We start from the raw sequence: 16,876 nt of genomic DNA on the forward strand, positions 1-16,876 counted from the left end.
CATTGTAAGCATGTCGGAGTCCTTGTCATAGCCTTCTCTTTTAAACAACATGCATTTTATGGCATCGTCATATTTTCTGCTTAGACACTTAGTACTTCCAAAACGTGCAGATATTCTTGGTTGTTTTAGTAAAAGTTGTTTCCAATATTTCTACAACAAATTTGCCATAGGCATATCAAATGTTGAAATGGCACTACGATCCATTCGTTCAGTCTTGTCATACCGCTTTCAAAAATTTTGAATTGAATTGGTCATGTCATTGATCCTTGATCATTGATGAGGTTTACAAAATAAATACAAATATTTTCTTGATATTACACATTATTATTTCTCATTCTCCTTTCTCAAGTCTTTTTGATTATTTTTTTATTTTTACCCTCACAGGATTTTGCTAAGCGATTGTTCCCGGTGTTTGCCTGGATCATGTCAATATTTGTGGCTCTGTCTTGCACTGGTACCGTCAATGGCGCCCTCTTTGGCAGCTCAAGGTGAGGTTTCCGAAGCAGATTCAGATAAGATTCAAATCCAATTGACTGATCCATTACAAATGTGGCTCATTAATGCATTGTAATCTAAATTTATTATTGATTTTCTGTTAAAACAATTATATTCTACAGGTATCTCATTATCCCCCATACTTTCATTTATTAGTTGATTGAGCTTGGTATCACCAATATCAATCAGTATTGTTTAAGTTGTTACATACATCATACAATGACCAAAACCTAATTATCTGCATACAGTACACCAGATTTTTTTTATTCTGAGACACGAACTGAAACACGAAATACAGAGACCATTTTGGCATAATTCTTCAAAATGATTAGTAAACATCAGATACATCATACAGTGACAAAAAATATATTTGATCATGTGTTGTAACTATCTGTCTACAGTGCAACATTTTTTTTTTTGTGAAACATTTTCAAAATGCAGACACCATTTCAATCAAATTATACACTATTTAGTAGTACACACCACACCAAATTAAATATTATTACTAATTTGTTTATTATCATATATCAGTGATCATTCAAATCTATGATTATCAATATATGACATTTTAATGCTAGTGTAAGTACAGTGAGCAATAAAATCTTAGTCTTTTAAATCAGTGTGATTTCTTATTCATGTAGTAAGTTCCCACTTACTTTAACAAGCCAAACTTTGTGAATTAATGAAAACCAGCTGTAACCAAGTAGGCTGAAAATTGCCTGCACGTATAAGCACATAGGTACTTCCATCGGTGATAGCTTAGGGGAAAAATGTCTTCCGACAGAAAGTCTTGCTTAAGAAAATATTCATTTGACACATTAAAATACTTGAGCACTTGGCAGCCATTCTTTTGGATTCATAAGTATTCATTTTATGATCTCGACCATATGTTGGATTTATCTTTGCAGAACCTGATCTTTTTATTGAAAATTTGTTGATAAGTCAATGTACATGTATACTTGACCTTGTAGGCAATCCTCATGACCAGACCTCTTCCTTTTAAAAGATCCCAAAAGAAGATATTTTTTTGTATTATAAAACACTTATATAAAAAATGTTTATGGAGTGTGAGAAGTGCTGCCTCGTGTGCCTTTGCACTTTTGTGTAAATTTTCTAAGTCTATTATTCTACCAATTTTTGTCTCTCATGGGGCCTGTAACACAAAGCTTTGCAATCATCATAGAAGAGTTGATTGCATTGGACACAAATGCCCTTTTTACACAGGATTTTCTTAACCCCGGACTATCGCTAACCCCGTACTATCCTTAACCCCGTACTATTTTTTTTCCTTTTCACACATGCCAAATTGTTATTGCTAACCCCGGATAAGGAATGCTTGCTTTTCACACACGAAACTCGCTAACCCCGGACTAGTGGTTTTTGTCGATCATTCATAGTACAAGTACTTCACTCGTACACTTTTTACACACGCTACAATTTCCTTAACCCCGTACTATAGGTGGGGCCAAATTGCCATTTAGCCCCACCTATAGTACGGGGTTAAGCTTAGCCCACCTTCGTTTTACACATGCGATCTTAACCCCGTACTATTGCTCTTAGCACCGCAATTGGTGGGATAACCCTGCTTTTTTGCAGGGCCAAATAATCCCGTACTATAGGTGGGGTTAGCCCACTTTGCAAAAATGCTGTGTAAAAAGAAAGTGGGCTAAGCTTAACCCCGTACTATAGGTGGGGCTAAATTGCCATTTAGCCCCACCTATAGTACGGGGTTAAGGAAATTTTAGCCTGTGTAAAAATGGTAAAAGTATGATAAATCATTAAACACAAGCATACGATTAATCGCTAACCTTTGTGTTAATGGGACTCTGGATAGTGGAACAAGATTATAGGCACCGCTTTGCGGAAAGCTGTGGCACCCCTGTCGTCGTCAATATTGAAAGTCTTTTACCAGAATTTAATTTTTGGAAGTATGATAAGGACCTATTTGAAGATTGGGCATAAGGGTAAATCAAGTATCACTGATCATCTTGTATGAGTTGCAGGTCACATGATCAAGGTAAAATGTCATTGAGCATCAATGAATTTTGACCATATGCAATCAATATAAAAAAAACTTCACAATGGTTAATATTTCGAATTTTCAAAATGATATTGAAACTATGAATCCCTATTTCATAAAACATTCATATAATGGTTGTCGAGTATTGGAAAATGAGTGATTGTTGTCAATAGGCAATGTCAAAGGTAATTTGGGAGTCAATAAAAATATATCAACTTTTAAAAAAGATAAAATGATAGGATTTTGAATTTTGAATTTTCTAAAATTGCTCATCCAGTGCTTTCAGAAACAGTAACATTAAAAACTGAATTCGTGTTAAGTTTTTCATGCTCATGAAACAATCCAAGCATAAGCCTTTTAGAAACCCCAGATACAGGATTTTAACTCTTGGTGTTGCATCAGGTTTAAGTTGGAATAACACTGTTGAGAACCTTGTTTGTCCTCATTTCTTTTTCAAACTGAGCCCAGAACAACTCTTGACCATCTTCATCTTCTGTAACCAGCAAATAAGGTTTGTTCCTACTTAGCAAGAGTCTTACAAGATATGGTAAGTTGGCTTGCTTGATGTCCTCCAGGAATATCAAGATGATCTTGTCCAACTTGGTGTCATTCACATGCTCAACGGCCATCCGTAGCTTGGTCATGAACCAAGCATCACCCACTGACTTGTTACTGATCAACAAGGCTGTCTTGAAGCTGTTATCAAGGTTATGATTTAAGGCATTGAGATAGTACATCCCTGGATGAAGGGCCTCATCTCCGTAGGCTACTTTCTGCAGATGAGGCATCCTTTCTTCCAGTGCAGGCCTCAGGTTTTCATTCACCCACTCGGTGTCATCGTCATGGAACATGATGTTAAGCTGGTATTCATAGTCATCTGGATCAGCATCCTCTGTGATTTCATCATAGCCAATGATGGCTAGTTTCAGAAGGAATATCTTGTGGTCGAACCACCAGCGCTTGTAATAGACCAGAAGACAGAGTAGGGAGACTGCAATGATTGCAAAACTAACACCAGTAAGTAGGAGGGTGTTGATTCCACAGTATTTTTCTGGATGAAATGTCCAAACTGGCTTGTTCTTAAGTTCACCGAATGAATGAATGGAACACAATGTTTCATTATGTGGTCCCAACCAGACATTTGTAGAACGGAGCCACTGCATGAACCAAGTTAGTTGACAGTTGCAGATCAGTTGGTTTCCTGCAATGTTAAACACGTTCAAGTGTGATGGTATTATTGTATTAGGTGCTACCGTAGATATCTGGTTGCTATTTAGGAGCAGCCGTTGTAGATTAGCTGTTCCTTTAAACAAGTTTTTACCTATTGAGTTTATTTTGTTGAATTGGAGAAGCAGATTATGCAAATTGTGCAAATTCTGGAATGCATGTTCAGATATGTCCACCAGCTCGTTGTTTGTGAGTCTGAGTTCTCGTAGGCTACTCAGGTTCTTAAATATCTCTGATGTCAGTGAATGCAGTTGACAATGGCCTAAATCAAGGATTTGCATTCGCTGTAGGGGAGAAAATATCCAAGAGACATTTGGCAAACCAACAAGATTATTTCCGACCATTCGAAGAGTGCGAAGGGATGTTAGCCCATCAAAAAGTGTTCTTTTTGTTTTAGTGTTCACCAAATCGTGAGAATGGATAGAACAGTATGACATATTTAATGTTTGTAAGGCAGAGGTGTGTGTAAATTGGTGTACAGAGGCAATTTGTGCCCCATGGGAGGAAAGGAAAGAAAAGTCCAAGTAGATTAGGCTTCTTAACTCAGCAAAAGTGTCATTCAGAACTATCCTGGCTATGTTGTCCATTTCAAGAGATCTGAGAGCTGTCATATTTCAGAAGGTATCACCTTTGATGATGTAGAGTTGGTTTCCCGTTAATTTCAGAATGTCTAAATGAGATAGGCCTGTAAACATGAGTCTTCCAATAGAAATGAGCTTGTTGTATGATAAGTCAAGTATCTGTAATTTGGGTGTGATCCAGGAATCATCTTTAATTTCATTGATGTTGCTCCGAAAAAGATCCAGAATTTTGAGTGATTTACAATGAGCAAACCAAGCTGGTTTCAAGATAAACAAGTTGTTCTGTGCCAATGTGATGTATTCTACATTTCCAAGACAAGAAAAAGCACCATCCTGGAGACTTCTGATTTTGTTTTTTTGCAAATGCAATACCCTTAACTTTCTCATTTCACAGAAAGATTTGTTTGATATAAATCTTATTCTGTTAATACCCAGATGAAGGATCTCTAGGTACTTGAATGCCAGGAATGCATAGTCAGGAACTTTTTCTATTTTGTTGTCTCTCAGATTTAATATTTCAATTCTAGTGAATTGTCCACTTGAGATGTAAGCAGAGTCATTCAACGGTGCAATAGACCTTATGTGTGATCCTTCCAATGTAATCTCTATTATACTTTCAATTCCTAAGAAGGAAGAAACTTCAAATTGTTGAAGGTTTATATGGCTCACATCAAGTTTTTCCACCCTAGATAATCCAGAAAACACATTCATTGGAAGACGTGTCAGCTTATTATTTCCAATTTTAAATTGATAAATAGAGCAGTTACTGAAAGAGGCAAAGTCTTTTTCTTCAACTGATGTCAAATTGTTGTGTGAGAAATCAATCAGAGTTATATTTCTCGACCCTGAATCTCCGGTATTCTCTTTCTGTGTCTCTGTAAAACAGAGTCCATTCAGATGGGCGATTCCCCTCATTTCATTATGAGACAGAATCAAAGTTATTTGTTTTGAATCGTTCATGTGAAAAGTCGCAGACAGTTCGTGAATGACATTGTTATTCAAAACAATTGTCTCAATTTCCCGGAGATTTGCAAAAGATCCGCTCTCGATGACGTGGATGAAATTGTGAGCGATATTCAGAATCCGAAGGAGGTTGTAGTTTTCAAATGATGCATTGTGAAGTGTTGTGAGATTGTTAAATGACAGGTCCAGTGTTTCCAAGGTATTTGGTAGATATTGGGGTACAGAAGGGAGGTTTAGATGAGAGCATTTGGCTGTAGTCTTTGAAATAGAAGCACATTGAAGGTGCAGAAATCTTTCATCTGCAAAATTATCTGCTCCAAGACAAACATTCCACAGAATCAGGCAAGCGAACATGCATAATATACCGGCGGCCATTTCTTACAGAAAAGTCTTCAAATTTCAATCCTTTAGGGTCAATTCACCAGAAATTTCCCTAAAATGTACTTTTTGGGCAGAGGAAAAAGCAGTCAAACAAAGGAGATACATGTAGCTCTTACTTCGTGAAAGAGAATCTTTATAATGAAGAGCTTTATGGAGAAGGATTGCTTTTTCTTTTGTGACAATTTCCATGTCATGTGACTATAAATTCATTGACAAAACAGTTTCATTTTCAGGTATTAAAAGACATAAGCAATTCAATTCTTAGTTGTAAGTGAAGTGATTATGAACAGACTTGCGATGTCAGTCAAGTAGTCTTAAAGGGTTATATCAACTTTGTGGAAGTTTATTTTCATGCCTATACAAATTGTTTTTTCAGGTCATCAATGGGTAGAAATCAGGGGTAAAGGCAGGGGAACCCGAGGGCCTTGAAAATTTGACAAGCAAAAAAAAAAAAAGGTTATCACCAAAAATGTAAGGTCACTTACTCCAAAATACATGTATTACTTCAATTGTGAAGTGATGTATTTATCTCTATCATAAAAGACCGAAAATAGTAAGGGGGACATTTGATATTGTGTCCCCCTACTATTTTTAGTAAGGGGGACACGTCCCCCCTGGGATTTCCGCCCATGAGGTAATCTGTCCATCGTGCTTGCTTGTTATGAAAACTAATACAACATTTGACATATCATCTTGAAACTTGGTCCAAGTTGCTTATAGGGATGACGATCTGATTAGTTATGGGGATATTAAGGTCGTACATGTAGTTCAAAAGTCACAGAGGTTATCTTCAGTCTGGCAAGGGCTGGGGTATAAATTTAGACCACAGTGAAAAATCTATCTACTTCTTGTCTGTGGAATGTATTCATTTTTACATGGAGGTATAATTAGAGTAACCAAGAATATGAAAGGTTGCTTTTTTAAATGAAGGTTTGTTAGAATTATCAAGATGTCAAGGTGGTTTTGATTTGAAGCAAGCTGAGATGACTTATGACACTATTAATGGCAGGGAAGAAGCTATCCTTTATGAGGTATTATACCTTAGAATCAATATTGGACAGCGATTTGTCTTTTTTGTAATCTTCAGAAAATAATTGGTAGATACAATATGATGAATTAATTTTTGAAAAGTTCAAGGTCCATGTTGATAGACGGTTGTCTAGATAATTTTACTTTTCTATAAATTCTTCTAATAATACCTGTACAAGTTATAAATACAAGTATCAGGGTGCTACATAACTTTTTAGAAGCACTTGCCCTATCGGCTAAGTAGATTTTTAAATTGTTGGAATATACTTGCCCAAAAATCTATTTCACTTGCCCGAAAAATGCTTGAAAAAAAGGTTTTACCTCTTCAAAGGAAAGTTTTGTGGTTATTTAAACCATTTACCTTTTCTCTCTTTTGACATGAACCGATCTACCTTGTTATTGCATTTCTTTTTCCAAACTGATTTTTATCTTGCCTACCATGACCAAAATTAGGGTCAATATCATATATTGAACCTGATTTTGGTCATTCTACTGTGAGAAGTTTGCTTGCCCAATTCGGGCAAGTAGTTTTGGTCTTTACTTCAAAACACTTGCCCGACTCTAACTTTTACTTGCCTCGGGCAATCGGACAAGTGCTTATGTAGCACCCTGAAGTATTTAGTAAAGTAAATAATATTTAATCATTCAGTAAATGAGGCTTTTGAAATTTTTTTTTACCATTCAATTTCCCAATTTTATTTTTATTTTTTACTTTTACACTCCTTTAATTGAACACTGTAGATCATAGAACATCAAGAAAGTGCACTATTGGCAATTGAAACTGCATGTTAATAGTACTTCAACCCTCTGATGTCAATATTAGACTGGTTTTGTCTCGCCCACCAGAGGTGAAGGCGAGACTTAGGGATCCAAATGTCGTCCGTCCGTCGTCCGTCCGTCACAAACCTGTAATGACACATAACATAACTCCACAACCATAAGTCGCTTTTCAACAAAACTTGGATGGTGGATTGACTTGGGGGACCTGCATGTTATGCTGCAGTCTGAGGTCATATGGTAAGGTCAAAGGTCATTTTCAGGTCAACGTTAAAGTTTACATGCAAGACTCTATTATTACACCTAACTCCGCAACCGTATGTCGCTTTTCAACCAAACTTGGATGGTAGATGGACTTGGGGGACGTGCATGTTATGCTGCAGTCGGAGGTCACATGGTAAGGTCAAAGGTCATTTTCAGGTCAATGTTAAAGTTTACATGCAAGACTCTTAACTCCGCAACCGTATGTCGCTTTTCAACCAAACTTGGATGGTAGATGGACTTGGGGGACGTGCATGTTATGCTGCAGTCGGAGGTCACATGGTAAGGTCAAAGGTCATTTTCAGGTCAACATTAAAGTTTACGTGCAAGGCTCATGCAAGTGTTATTCCATCCCAGTCATTTCACAATGAAGTTTTGATATAATCCTCTTGCGTGCCCTCACAAATCATGATATTTCTGGTTATTTTCATAAGTGGGTGAGACACACAATTGCTTTTGCCTTGTATGATTGGAAAGCTAATGTGGAGCTTTGTGACATGTTATTTTCTTGATTATAGCAGCTGCAGCAAGTGCTTATGTTTATTTACACTCTTTAATATTTCACTTTATGAAATTAAAACAAAGAGTGGTTAATTATTCTCAACTTTTGATATGATGATTCTTTTGTAGCATTTTACTGAAGTTTGGATAGAGGGAAACTCTAATGAAATAACCTACTTTGGTTTGTTTATACTGCAGAATCCTATACGTGGCCGGCCGTGAAGGTTTGATGCCAAAGCTCATGTCTATGATTCATGTACGTAAGAAGACACCTCTGCCTGCTGCCATCTTCACAGTAAGTGAAAAAAAAACCCTGCATTTAATCTAAATCTTGTGTCTTAGCTATCTACAAAGGTGAATGTCCTTGATACTTCTGATGGAGTAATGCTCGGTGCCGTCCCATCGGCCATGTAAAGCACACAATTACTGTCGGTCGAACCTATCTTAGCAACCATCTTAAAAGAAGGACCATCTGGCCATTAAAAACACAAATTTGGTTTTCCTTGAATGGAATTCCACATCAAAGCATGTATGGCAAGGTCCCCCAAGTCTGCGCGGTCCCCTAGTGTGTTTCTGCGCGATTCTAGTAAAAGAAGATACGCAACGATCAGAAACTTTACAGATGCAATACCTAGATAGGTATCTATTAAAAAATCTGACTCAAAATGGTGGAAAAATGATGAATTTCGGCCATATCATGTGACTGCCTCAAAATGCGGCCTTTCTCATCAAAATCCTTGAATAATGTGTAAAGTGAATGGGTGCGCAGACATGGGTCACCCTTTTTTTGTTCAATCTGAAAATGACTGACCAGGATTTTTTGCAAGAAAATCATATATTTCAAATTTTTATGGCACATTTACTCATAAGAATATAAAGAACATTATCAACTTATTTTCTTTTGTGAAATAAAAAGAAATTTATGTTTAATCTTAAGTTAGTTTGGTGGGCAACTCTGGGGTCCACCTTCATATTTAAGGATCCTGTCCGTAGAGACCACTTTATCGTTAAGATTGCTTATCTTGTCCCCTTTAAAGATAAATTCCAGTTTTGGTAACGATCTCAAAATGACTTTTGACAGAATCTAATATGACAACCCAAGTGTCTGTATGAATAAAAAATATGTGCCAAAGGATTCTGGAAGAAATTGTGTAATTGCTGAGAAATAAGCAAAATAACCGCGGATTCTGTCACTTCCGTCTGGTCTATATTCCAGCAATATTAATACACTGTCCCATGTGTGCCTATCTGTGTTGGTGATCTTCAGTCTTAACATTTTTCAGCGTAGATTTTAAGATTTCACAAAGTTCAGTTTATGTAACTGTACCAGATCTAGATCCTTGATGATATACTGACAATTAAGCCTGGTTTTACAGACTTTCTCATGAAATCGGTGTTTACTGCAACTACTGGAATTTCTCTTTAAGTGGTCTCTTTATATACAGGTTTCACAGTGGTATCATTTTATTAATGAACAAGTTGAAATTGATCGTTAGATTGATTATATATCGGGGCATAGTTTCACGCCTCAATCCAAATTCATTCCTGGGTTCTCGGTAATGAGGTATAGCACGGACAGTTCAATCAATGAATGGATAGGACACCGTTCTCACTACCTTCCTAAAACTAGATTAACGTGAAATGAGAACGGGAGAAGAGATCTTCGAAGTGATTTTCCGAACCGGCGCATAAAACCACCTCGCGATGTACCGGTTCCGCTCATTTTCCTTTATTATGTCTCAGATTAGTAAACTCTTGGTATAACAAAAGTCTGGTTCCATGACATTTTCTCTGGCGACAATTGCACCGCTCCAAATTCCTCACACTTATGTAATGAACAACTTCAACCCTGGGTTTAACACTATACCCTACCCTACAGGCTAAATAAAAAACCCTATTGCAACCCTTACACTAACCCTACAACTTTGACGAAATTAAGCCCAAAGCAATTATCGCAGGAGCAAATGCCGTTTCACCAAAAGTCCATCCAACGAATATACTCATCAGCAGAATGTGTTAGCATGTACAGCCCTCGAAAAACAGTCTGGAGTGGATGTTATTGATCATTAATTTTCATTATGATAATTTTCATTGTAGTATTTTTCATTTACAAAAATTGCAATACTCGAGAGCTAAATCACTGTACTCATTATTTCCATGTTAATAATAATATGTTCCATTTGTATCTTGCACAGCTACTGTAATTTCATATACTTTACTGAACTTGATACTTGGTATCATATCATTACCTCGGCTGTAGCTGAGCTGCTGTATAGGCACTAAAACATTCGAAGAATAAATTTTACCAGGAACCCATTCACCTGGGTTGAGTGCAGCAAAATGTGGTAAATTTCTTGCTGAAGGTAAACACGCCATAGCTGGGATTCTTTTTGTGACCAATACTGTGTATCTGCATTTCGACAATTGAATTTGTACTGTATGTCAACAAAAGCATACTGATTCTTCTCCTTAAATTCCAAGCAAGTGCATATTAGATCCTTCATAGTTCTTTTCTTAGTTTAATCTCTCAAAATTTCTCAAATTTTTTTTTGTTTTAAATCTGTCCAGCTACCAATCGCCATCTTGATGGTGTTGAACAATGACATATTCCTCCTCCTCAACTTTGTGGCTTTCATCGAGTGGATCATGAACTTCCTGGCAGTAGCCATCATCCCCTACTACCGATGGAAACATCCGGACCTGCCACGCCCTTTCAAGGTAATGCCGATCTGCACTTGTCATTAGGCGGTGCTGCACCATCCCGAGTTTGCTCAATCTTGAGATTTTAGCCCGATTGGCCCTCTTCGCGATTAATCTTGAGATTTAAGAAATCCCGTCTCCACCATCGCAAGAAGAGCGATTCCTTCTCGAGCGAGGCATCGATGCAATATGGTCTGACTCCATGAATAAATAATCCCGAGTGTGTCTGCACCTACGAATTAGCGCGATAATTCGTAAAATAGCGCGCTATTTTGCAAATAATCCCAAGTTAACTTGGGATTTCAATCTCGAGATTAATCCTACGAATTAGCGCGATAATTGCGTCTCCATTGCAAATAATCTCGAGATTGTTCAGATCGGGATAATTTGCTGGATCAGAAATAGCACGCTAATTTGAAAACTCAGGATGGTGCAGACGGCCATATTGTATTAAAGTATAGTGGTAGACTGGTTTGCTCTCGATCCAAGTAATTTAGGTTCAAATCCAAGCCAAGGTCAAACAGTGTCTCCCAGTACTATTAATCCTAGAATATTTTGTACTTTAATGCCAAACTCAAGCGATTTGTCATCATTGCCAGCAATTATTCTGAGAGAGACATTAAAATCAAGGTTAATTGGTATCATATTATGATGATCAGACTTGATATGACACCAATTAACCTTAATTTTAATTTGATGATTTTCTCTCAATATCTTCATGTACAGTAATAGATATCTAGTGGCTAGGTTAGGGAAAGAAACCAAAACCAGGAATAATAAAACAGGCTTAAAACAGGATATGCACCAGTTAAGTGCATCCTCACTGCTAGGAGAAAGACTTTCTATCCACAGAATGACCAGCTTTCTTTTAGCTTGTAACTGAGCAATTACCCACTTTCTATCATAATCATGTGGCACATGATTTATACATGTACAGACACTCATTAATTTTTGTCTCGCCTGAACGAAGTTCAGTAGAGACCTAGGGACCGTTTCATGAAAGTTGTCCGCACTGACAAGTTGTCTTTCTCCGACAGTTACAATAGTAACAGTCAGAGGCCGATACATTTCAGCCAATCAAAACCAAGGATTTCACTGAAATTGTCAGCACTGACAATTCAGTCAGTGCTGACAACTTCCATGAAACACCCACCAGGTAATCACTTTTACTGTTGGTCCGTTAGTCTGTTCTAAAATGTTTTTGTTCAACTTGCTCTCATTTCTTTACTTTTGCATCAAGTATGTTGACACTTGTACATATATATGATCCGAGGGTAATACCACTTGTGTGTTCACGAGGGTGATGGGTTCGAAGGTCATATAGGGTAAAAAGATCAAGTTTTTGTTTAAATTGCTCTCATTTCTTTATTTTTGCATCATCTGTGTTTACACGTGGTACAAATAACATTGGTAATACCACATGTGTGTCCATGAGGATGATAAGGTCAAAAGATCATATTGCATATTTTTTCGATCGCAATATTAGGCAAGACTCGTGGTTCGCGAACCACCTTGTGTTCAATTATATTTGAATTTTGTGATTGTTGCCACTTCTGAGAGTAACTGGAGATAAAATGATTAACAAAAAGTGATAGTATGCAGATTCTCCATTTACTATCATCATGCCATTTACTATCTTTTTCAGGTTCCCATTGTTGTACCAATCATTTACATGCTGGGAGTACTCTTTGTTCTTGGAATGGCTTTGTATGCATCCCCGAGGGATTGTGGTCTAGGAATCGTTGCTGCAGCATCCGGGATACCAGTCTACTTGATAGGAGTCTGGTGGAAGAACAAACCACCCGCGTTCCAGAATGCCATCGACAAGACGACGTTATTCCTCCAGAAGTTGTTACTGGTTGTGAGTCCGGAGCCGCAAACGAAATCAGAATGAGACTGTTTCGAGACAGCAGCTGGACCGTGGTCCCATGTTATGCATTTACATGTTGGCAACAGAATGCCAAGTCCGGATGAACATGTGGTCCCATTTAATGTATTTATATGTTGGCAACAGAATGCCAAGTCATGATCAAGTTATGGTTCCATATCATGTATTTAGGTGTAGGCAACAGAATGCGAAGTAATGGTAAATATGTGGTCCCATATAAAGTATTTAATGGAGAGAATATCTTGTCCCTTGCAACAAGACTGTTGTGTAAGTAAGTCCCATATTATTTCAATTATTAATATGTATTAATGCTGCGTTATGCATTACAAATACACTCTTTATCCAAAGCCACAGCTTAGGAAACCATGCTGGCTTTGTGTAGTGATGAAATTGGACTCTTCCTGCATGAACAATCCAATCAGCAGATGTTAATTTTCAGAGCAGCAAATTTTCCAGGTACCTCCGGCGTACCCTTTAATGGCCCCAGGACTGCCCAGATTATAATGAAAGGGTCTAAAATATTATCTTAAAAGACATTCTCTGAAACTGTAATGGGTACTTATATGACCTGCATCCACGTGGAAGGACACCTGCTCTCTCTAAGCCAATGGAATTATGTCAAGGTCTATGGTGGTGATTTTCTTAAACCTGATTGCTAAGAAAACGTGAATGATTGTAAGCAAGCAACCAGAGGACAGACATCTTAAGGTCCCGTGCGAGGGACCTGGTAATGAGGATTTAAATGCCTTACCAATGGGCACTAGCTTACCAAGTGGGAAGCGAACCTTGGTCACCATAATCAGAAGCCTCTGCTCTACCGACTGACTGAGCTATCGTGCCTTGTCTTTATAGCAAGAGGGGAAATGTTTTACGTGACCTGCTGACGTAGCCAGATCTGCTATAAAGCCTTGCTGATTGTCAGAACGACTCGCTGAAACTTATCACTCTATTGGTTTCTTTGTTTGAAATGTGAAAAACCATTGCATTCAATCGTCTCACTGACTCACAAATTGATATACTCCATTTATTTGTGTGCTATTGAGGAAGGCGTACATGGCAGTTGTGCATTGCAATGGTGCAACCTTCTATCTTGTGCTGCAGTTCAATTTAAAGGTTTTTCAAGAAGTTCAGAGAAATCACAAGCCTCTTATGAGCCCCGTGAGGCTCGTATGATTTTTGAAACTTTTTTGTCCCTAAATTGTGTAATTTAGGTAATGACTATCGCTGTTAAAGCCGTGCTTCCAATTTACAATGGCCTTGTAAGTCAATGACTGGTGGTTATGATTTATTTACACATTTGTAATTAGTCTTTTAAGAAAATAATTTAATATTGGTCAGTGATGATAAAGAACGATGTGGGAGAAGAATGAAGAGAGAGAGACAGAGTGGGGATGAGAAAGAGAGGGAGGAATGGATAGAATAGAGATAGATAGATTGATTGATTGATAGAGACAGACAGACAGACAGACAGATAGATAGATAGACAGACAGACAATAGATAGACACATAGATTAAGAGGTAAGTGAGAGATAAAGAGAGGTTTGAGAGAGATATATGATCAATAGTATGAGAGACTTTATTATGGTAAGAAAAATTGAATTGTGGAATAAAAATGTTGATTTTTAATGTACATTCATAATTTTGTACATAATAATGAGATGAATATGCATTTTCTTTCTGTACAAGGCTTTCTGGTGTGAAAAATTTATTTCATAGTAACCGTAGGGTGAAAATGTGTACAGACTTTAATGGATAGCTGAGTGAAAATTTTGTAAAAGATAAAAAGTGAAAGAGGAACAGACTGATTCCTTGCAAAGTAATTTCTTTGTATTTAGGTTTAGATGCATGATGTCTCTAAACCCCATGCATGCACCTTTTTCAAAGAATATTCTGACGTTCATTTGATATGTGTGAGTTAACAATTATCATTACTTTTATGAACTTGTATGTTTTATTCTGAAATAACTACTTTTCAAGAAAGATTTGGAGTACATATATCTTGAGTATATCTCGTGACAATATTTAGCTCTGTAATGCATTTTGAATGGCAGAAAACTCATTTTGTTTTGACTGTTAGGTGTTTCTTTTGTCCTTTTAAGTTTTAGATTAGTTTTATTTATTTAGTTTTTGGCTGACTCTTTGAAAGACATGTGCTTTTTCTGCAGCTGCACTCTCCTTTATTTAAAAAAAACTTCTCATGTGTTTTTGTTGTAGAACTTGTACTTAATTTTTAACCAGGTATTTTTAAGAGTCCTTATTTATATTTGTCCTACTTCCCTCAAGGTGATTATTCAGATTTGGTTGAGGATGGTTGATGTTTATAGTTGTTCAAAACAACAAGAGGACTGATGTTTCGAAGTCTTCTCCGAGGGACCGAAAATTGAGGGTTGATGCCTTACCAAGCGGGTCTTCTCTAATGAGGCCCTACTCCACCAACTGAGCTATTTTATCTTCAAGTTTTAAATTTAAGTTTAATTTCTTATCTCCTCAGTTGCTTTATCATGTGAACTTGATATCCTCTTGTTTAAAGGATTACTTTTACTATGCTGTCAAAGAGTCTTAATCTATCCACCCTCGCCTATACTAAGCATCGCGCATTCATTAAAAAAGCACAAATCATGTTTATACGATGTTTGTTGTTGGACTGAAAATAGCTGAAATAGAAAACTTGTGACACAGTTCTTAAATGTTCATTGTAAAAGAAATATTACTCCTGAATAAAAATATGTAGTACCAATGTGATGGAGTCAATTTTTGTTGGGGATGGCATTTTAACGGTTTAATTTACATATTTTAGAGGAACATGTTGGAAAATGCCCACAGCTGAGCTCAAATTTGGTAGGAATTGGTTCAATAGGGGCCAAGATATAATTAGCCAAATTTAAGTCAATGTATTAGCCTGGCTCTAGATGTCCTGGAGATTCCTAATAAATATTGTCTTTTGATATTTTCATCATGTTCTGCTGACATGATAATGAAAAATGATAAAATGTGAAATCTTAGTTTGTTTTACAACATCACACTTCTGTATTCTATTTTATATTTCAAATGACGATTTATGTTATTTGCATTCTTATCCTGTATAAGTTATTAAGTAAGATGCAGCATAGATTTTTATGATAACCAGTATTGTCAGTTACTTTTCAGTTGGATTTAATTTTCAAATGTCAAATTCTTGCTTTTTTTTCTCTCTTTTTTTATTTTATCAAAGAAAGTAGCGGTAAGACGAATAATTTAAACTAGATTTAACTGATGTAAATGAAGTAATTGTATATAATGATTGCGATAAATAATTAATTGTGCAGTGTTGTGAAGGAGCGCACAGGGTATATGGAGGATATATCAGAGCTGTACTCTAAATATTTATCATGTAAATATAGGAGAGTCAAATGTCTCTTTCTTGCTCTTGCATGAGTAGTGTGTATGCTGTGCAGGGGACATGGGTATTGAATGTCAATTATGATGATGCCTTAATTGATATTTGAAAGTGTAGAATTGGGTTTGAGTATACACAAACCGTCTTCTTACATCTACATATGATTTTAAAAAAAATATGATCAGGGAAACAAACACATCTAGTAATTCGATGAATTGAGCAATGAATCCTAAGCCTATTTTTGACTGGTACACTGATTGGACAATGAAATCATTGATCTTTAAAAAATGTTGAATAGACAACATATTTGTTTTTATTGCTATTTGTTAAACCGTCCTCGTCATGGCAGCATGGCAGCAATTTCTAGTACGTTGGAAATCATGAAGTACTATTTAATAGATAATGATGGAGAACATTATCTTTATTTTCCAAGGTGTGCTTAAAAAAAATGTAGGATTCCCTACACTTGCAGGCTGTTACAAACCTTGAAAAGGGGGGATAATCCTCAATTTTGGACAAAATATATATCTTCTGTTAAAAGTAGGTTCTACTGTGTTTTGTTGGTCTCAAAATTTGAAAGCAGGTGATTTCACTGCCATTTCTACCTTCCGTGATTTTCAGGGATTCGTTTTGTTATTAACATTTCAATCCCATCATGCACTTGGTGATGCATATTT

The 16,876-nt window shown here is 36.7% G+C and overlaps 1 protein-coding gene across 4 annotated transcripts in view; it reads left to right on the forward strand.

Annotated features, from left to right (window-relative positions):
• LOC121407604 (cystine/glutamate transporter-like) overlaps nt 1-14,243 on the forward strand; it is a 46,235-nt gene extending 31,992 nt beyond the window's left edge. For all 4 annotated transcript variants that reach the window (XM_041598757.1, XM_041598760.1, XM_041598761.1 and 1 more), the window contains exons 8-11: nt 385-488; nt 8,434-8,530; nt 10,804-10,953; nt 12,581-14,243. In XM_041598757.1, the coding sequence (XP_041454691.1) occupies nt 385-488; nt 8,434-8,530; nt 10,804-10,953; nt 12,581-12,829 (600 nt within the window). In that variant the 3' untranslated portion in view covers nt 12,830-14,243. The remainder of the gene's footprint in view (nt 1-384; nt 489-8,433; nt 8,531-10,803; nt 10,954-12,580) is intronic.
• Nucleotides 14,244-16,876: the final 2,633 nt, after the last annotated feature.

This window comes from Lytechinus variegatus, chromosome 2 (assembly GCF_018143015.1).
Source record: "Lytechinus variegatus isolate NC3 chromosome 2, Lvar_3.0, whole genome shotgun sequence".
Lineage (NCBI taxonomy): Eukaryota > Metazoa > Echinodermata > Echinoidea > Temnopleuroida > Toxopneustidae > Lytechinus > Lytechinus variegatus.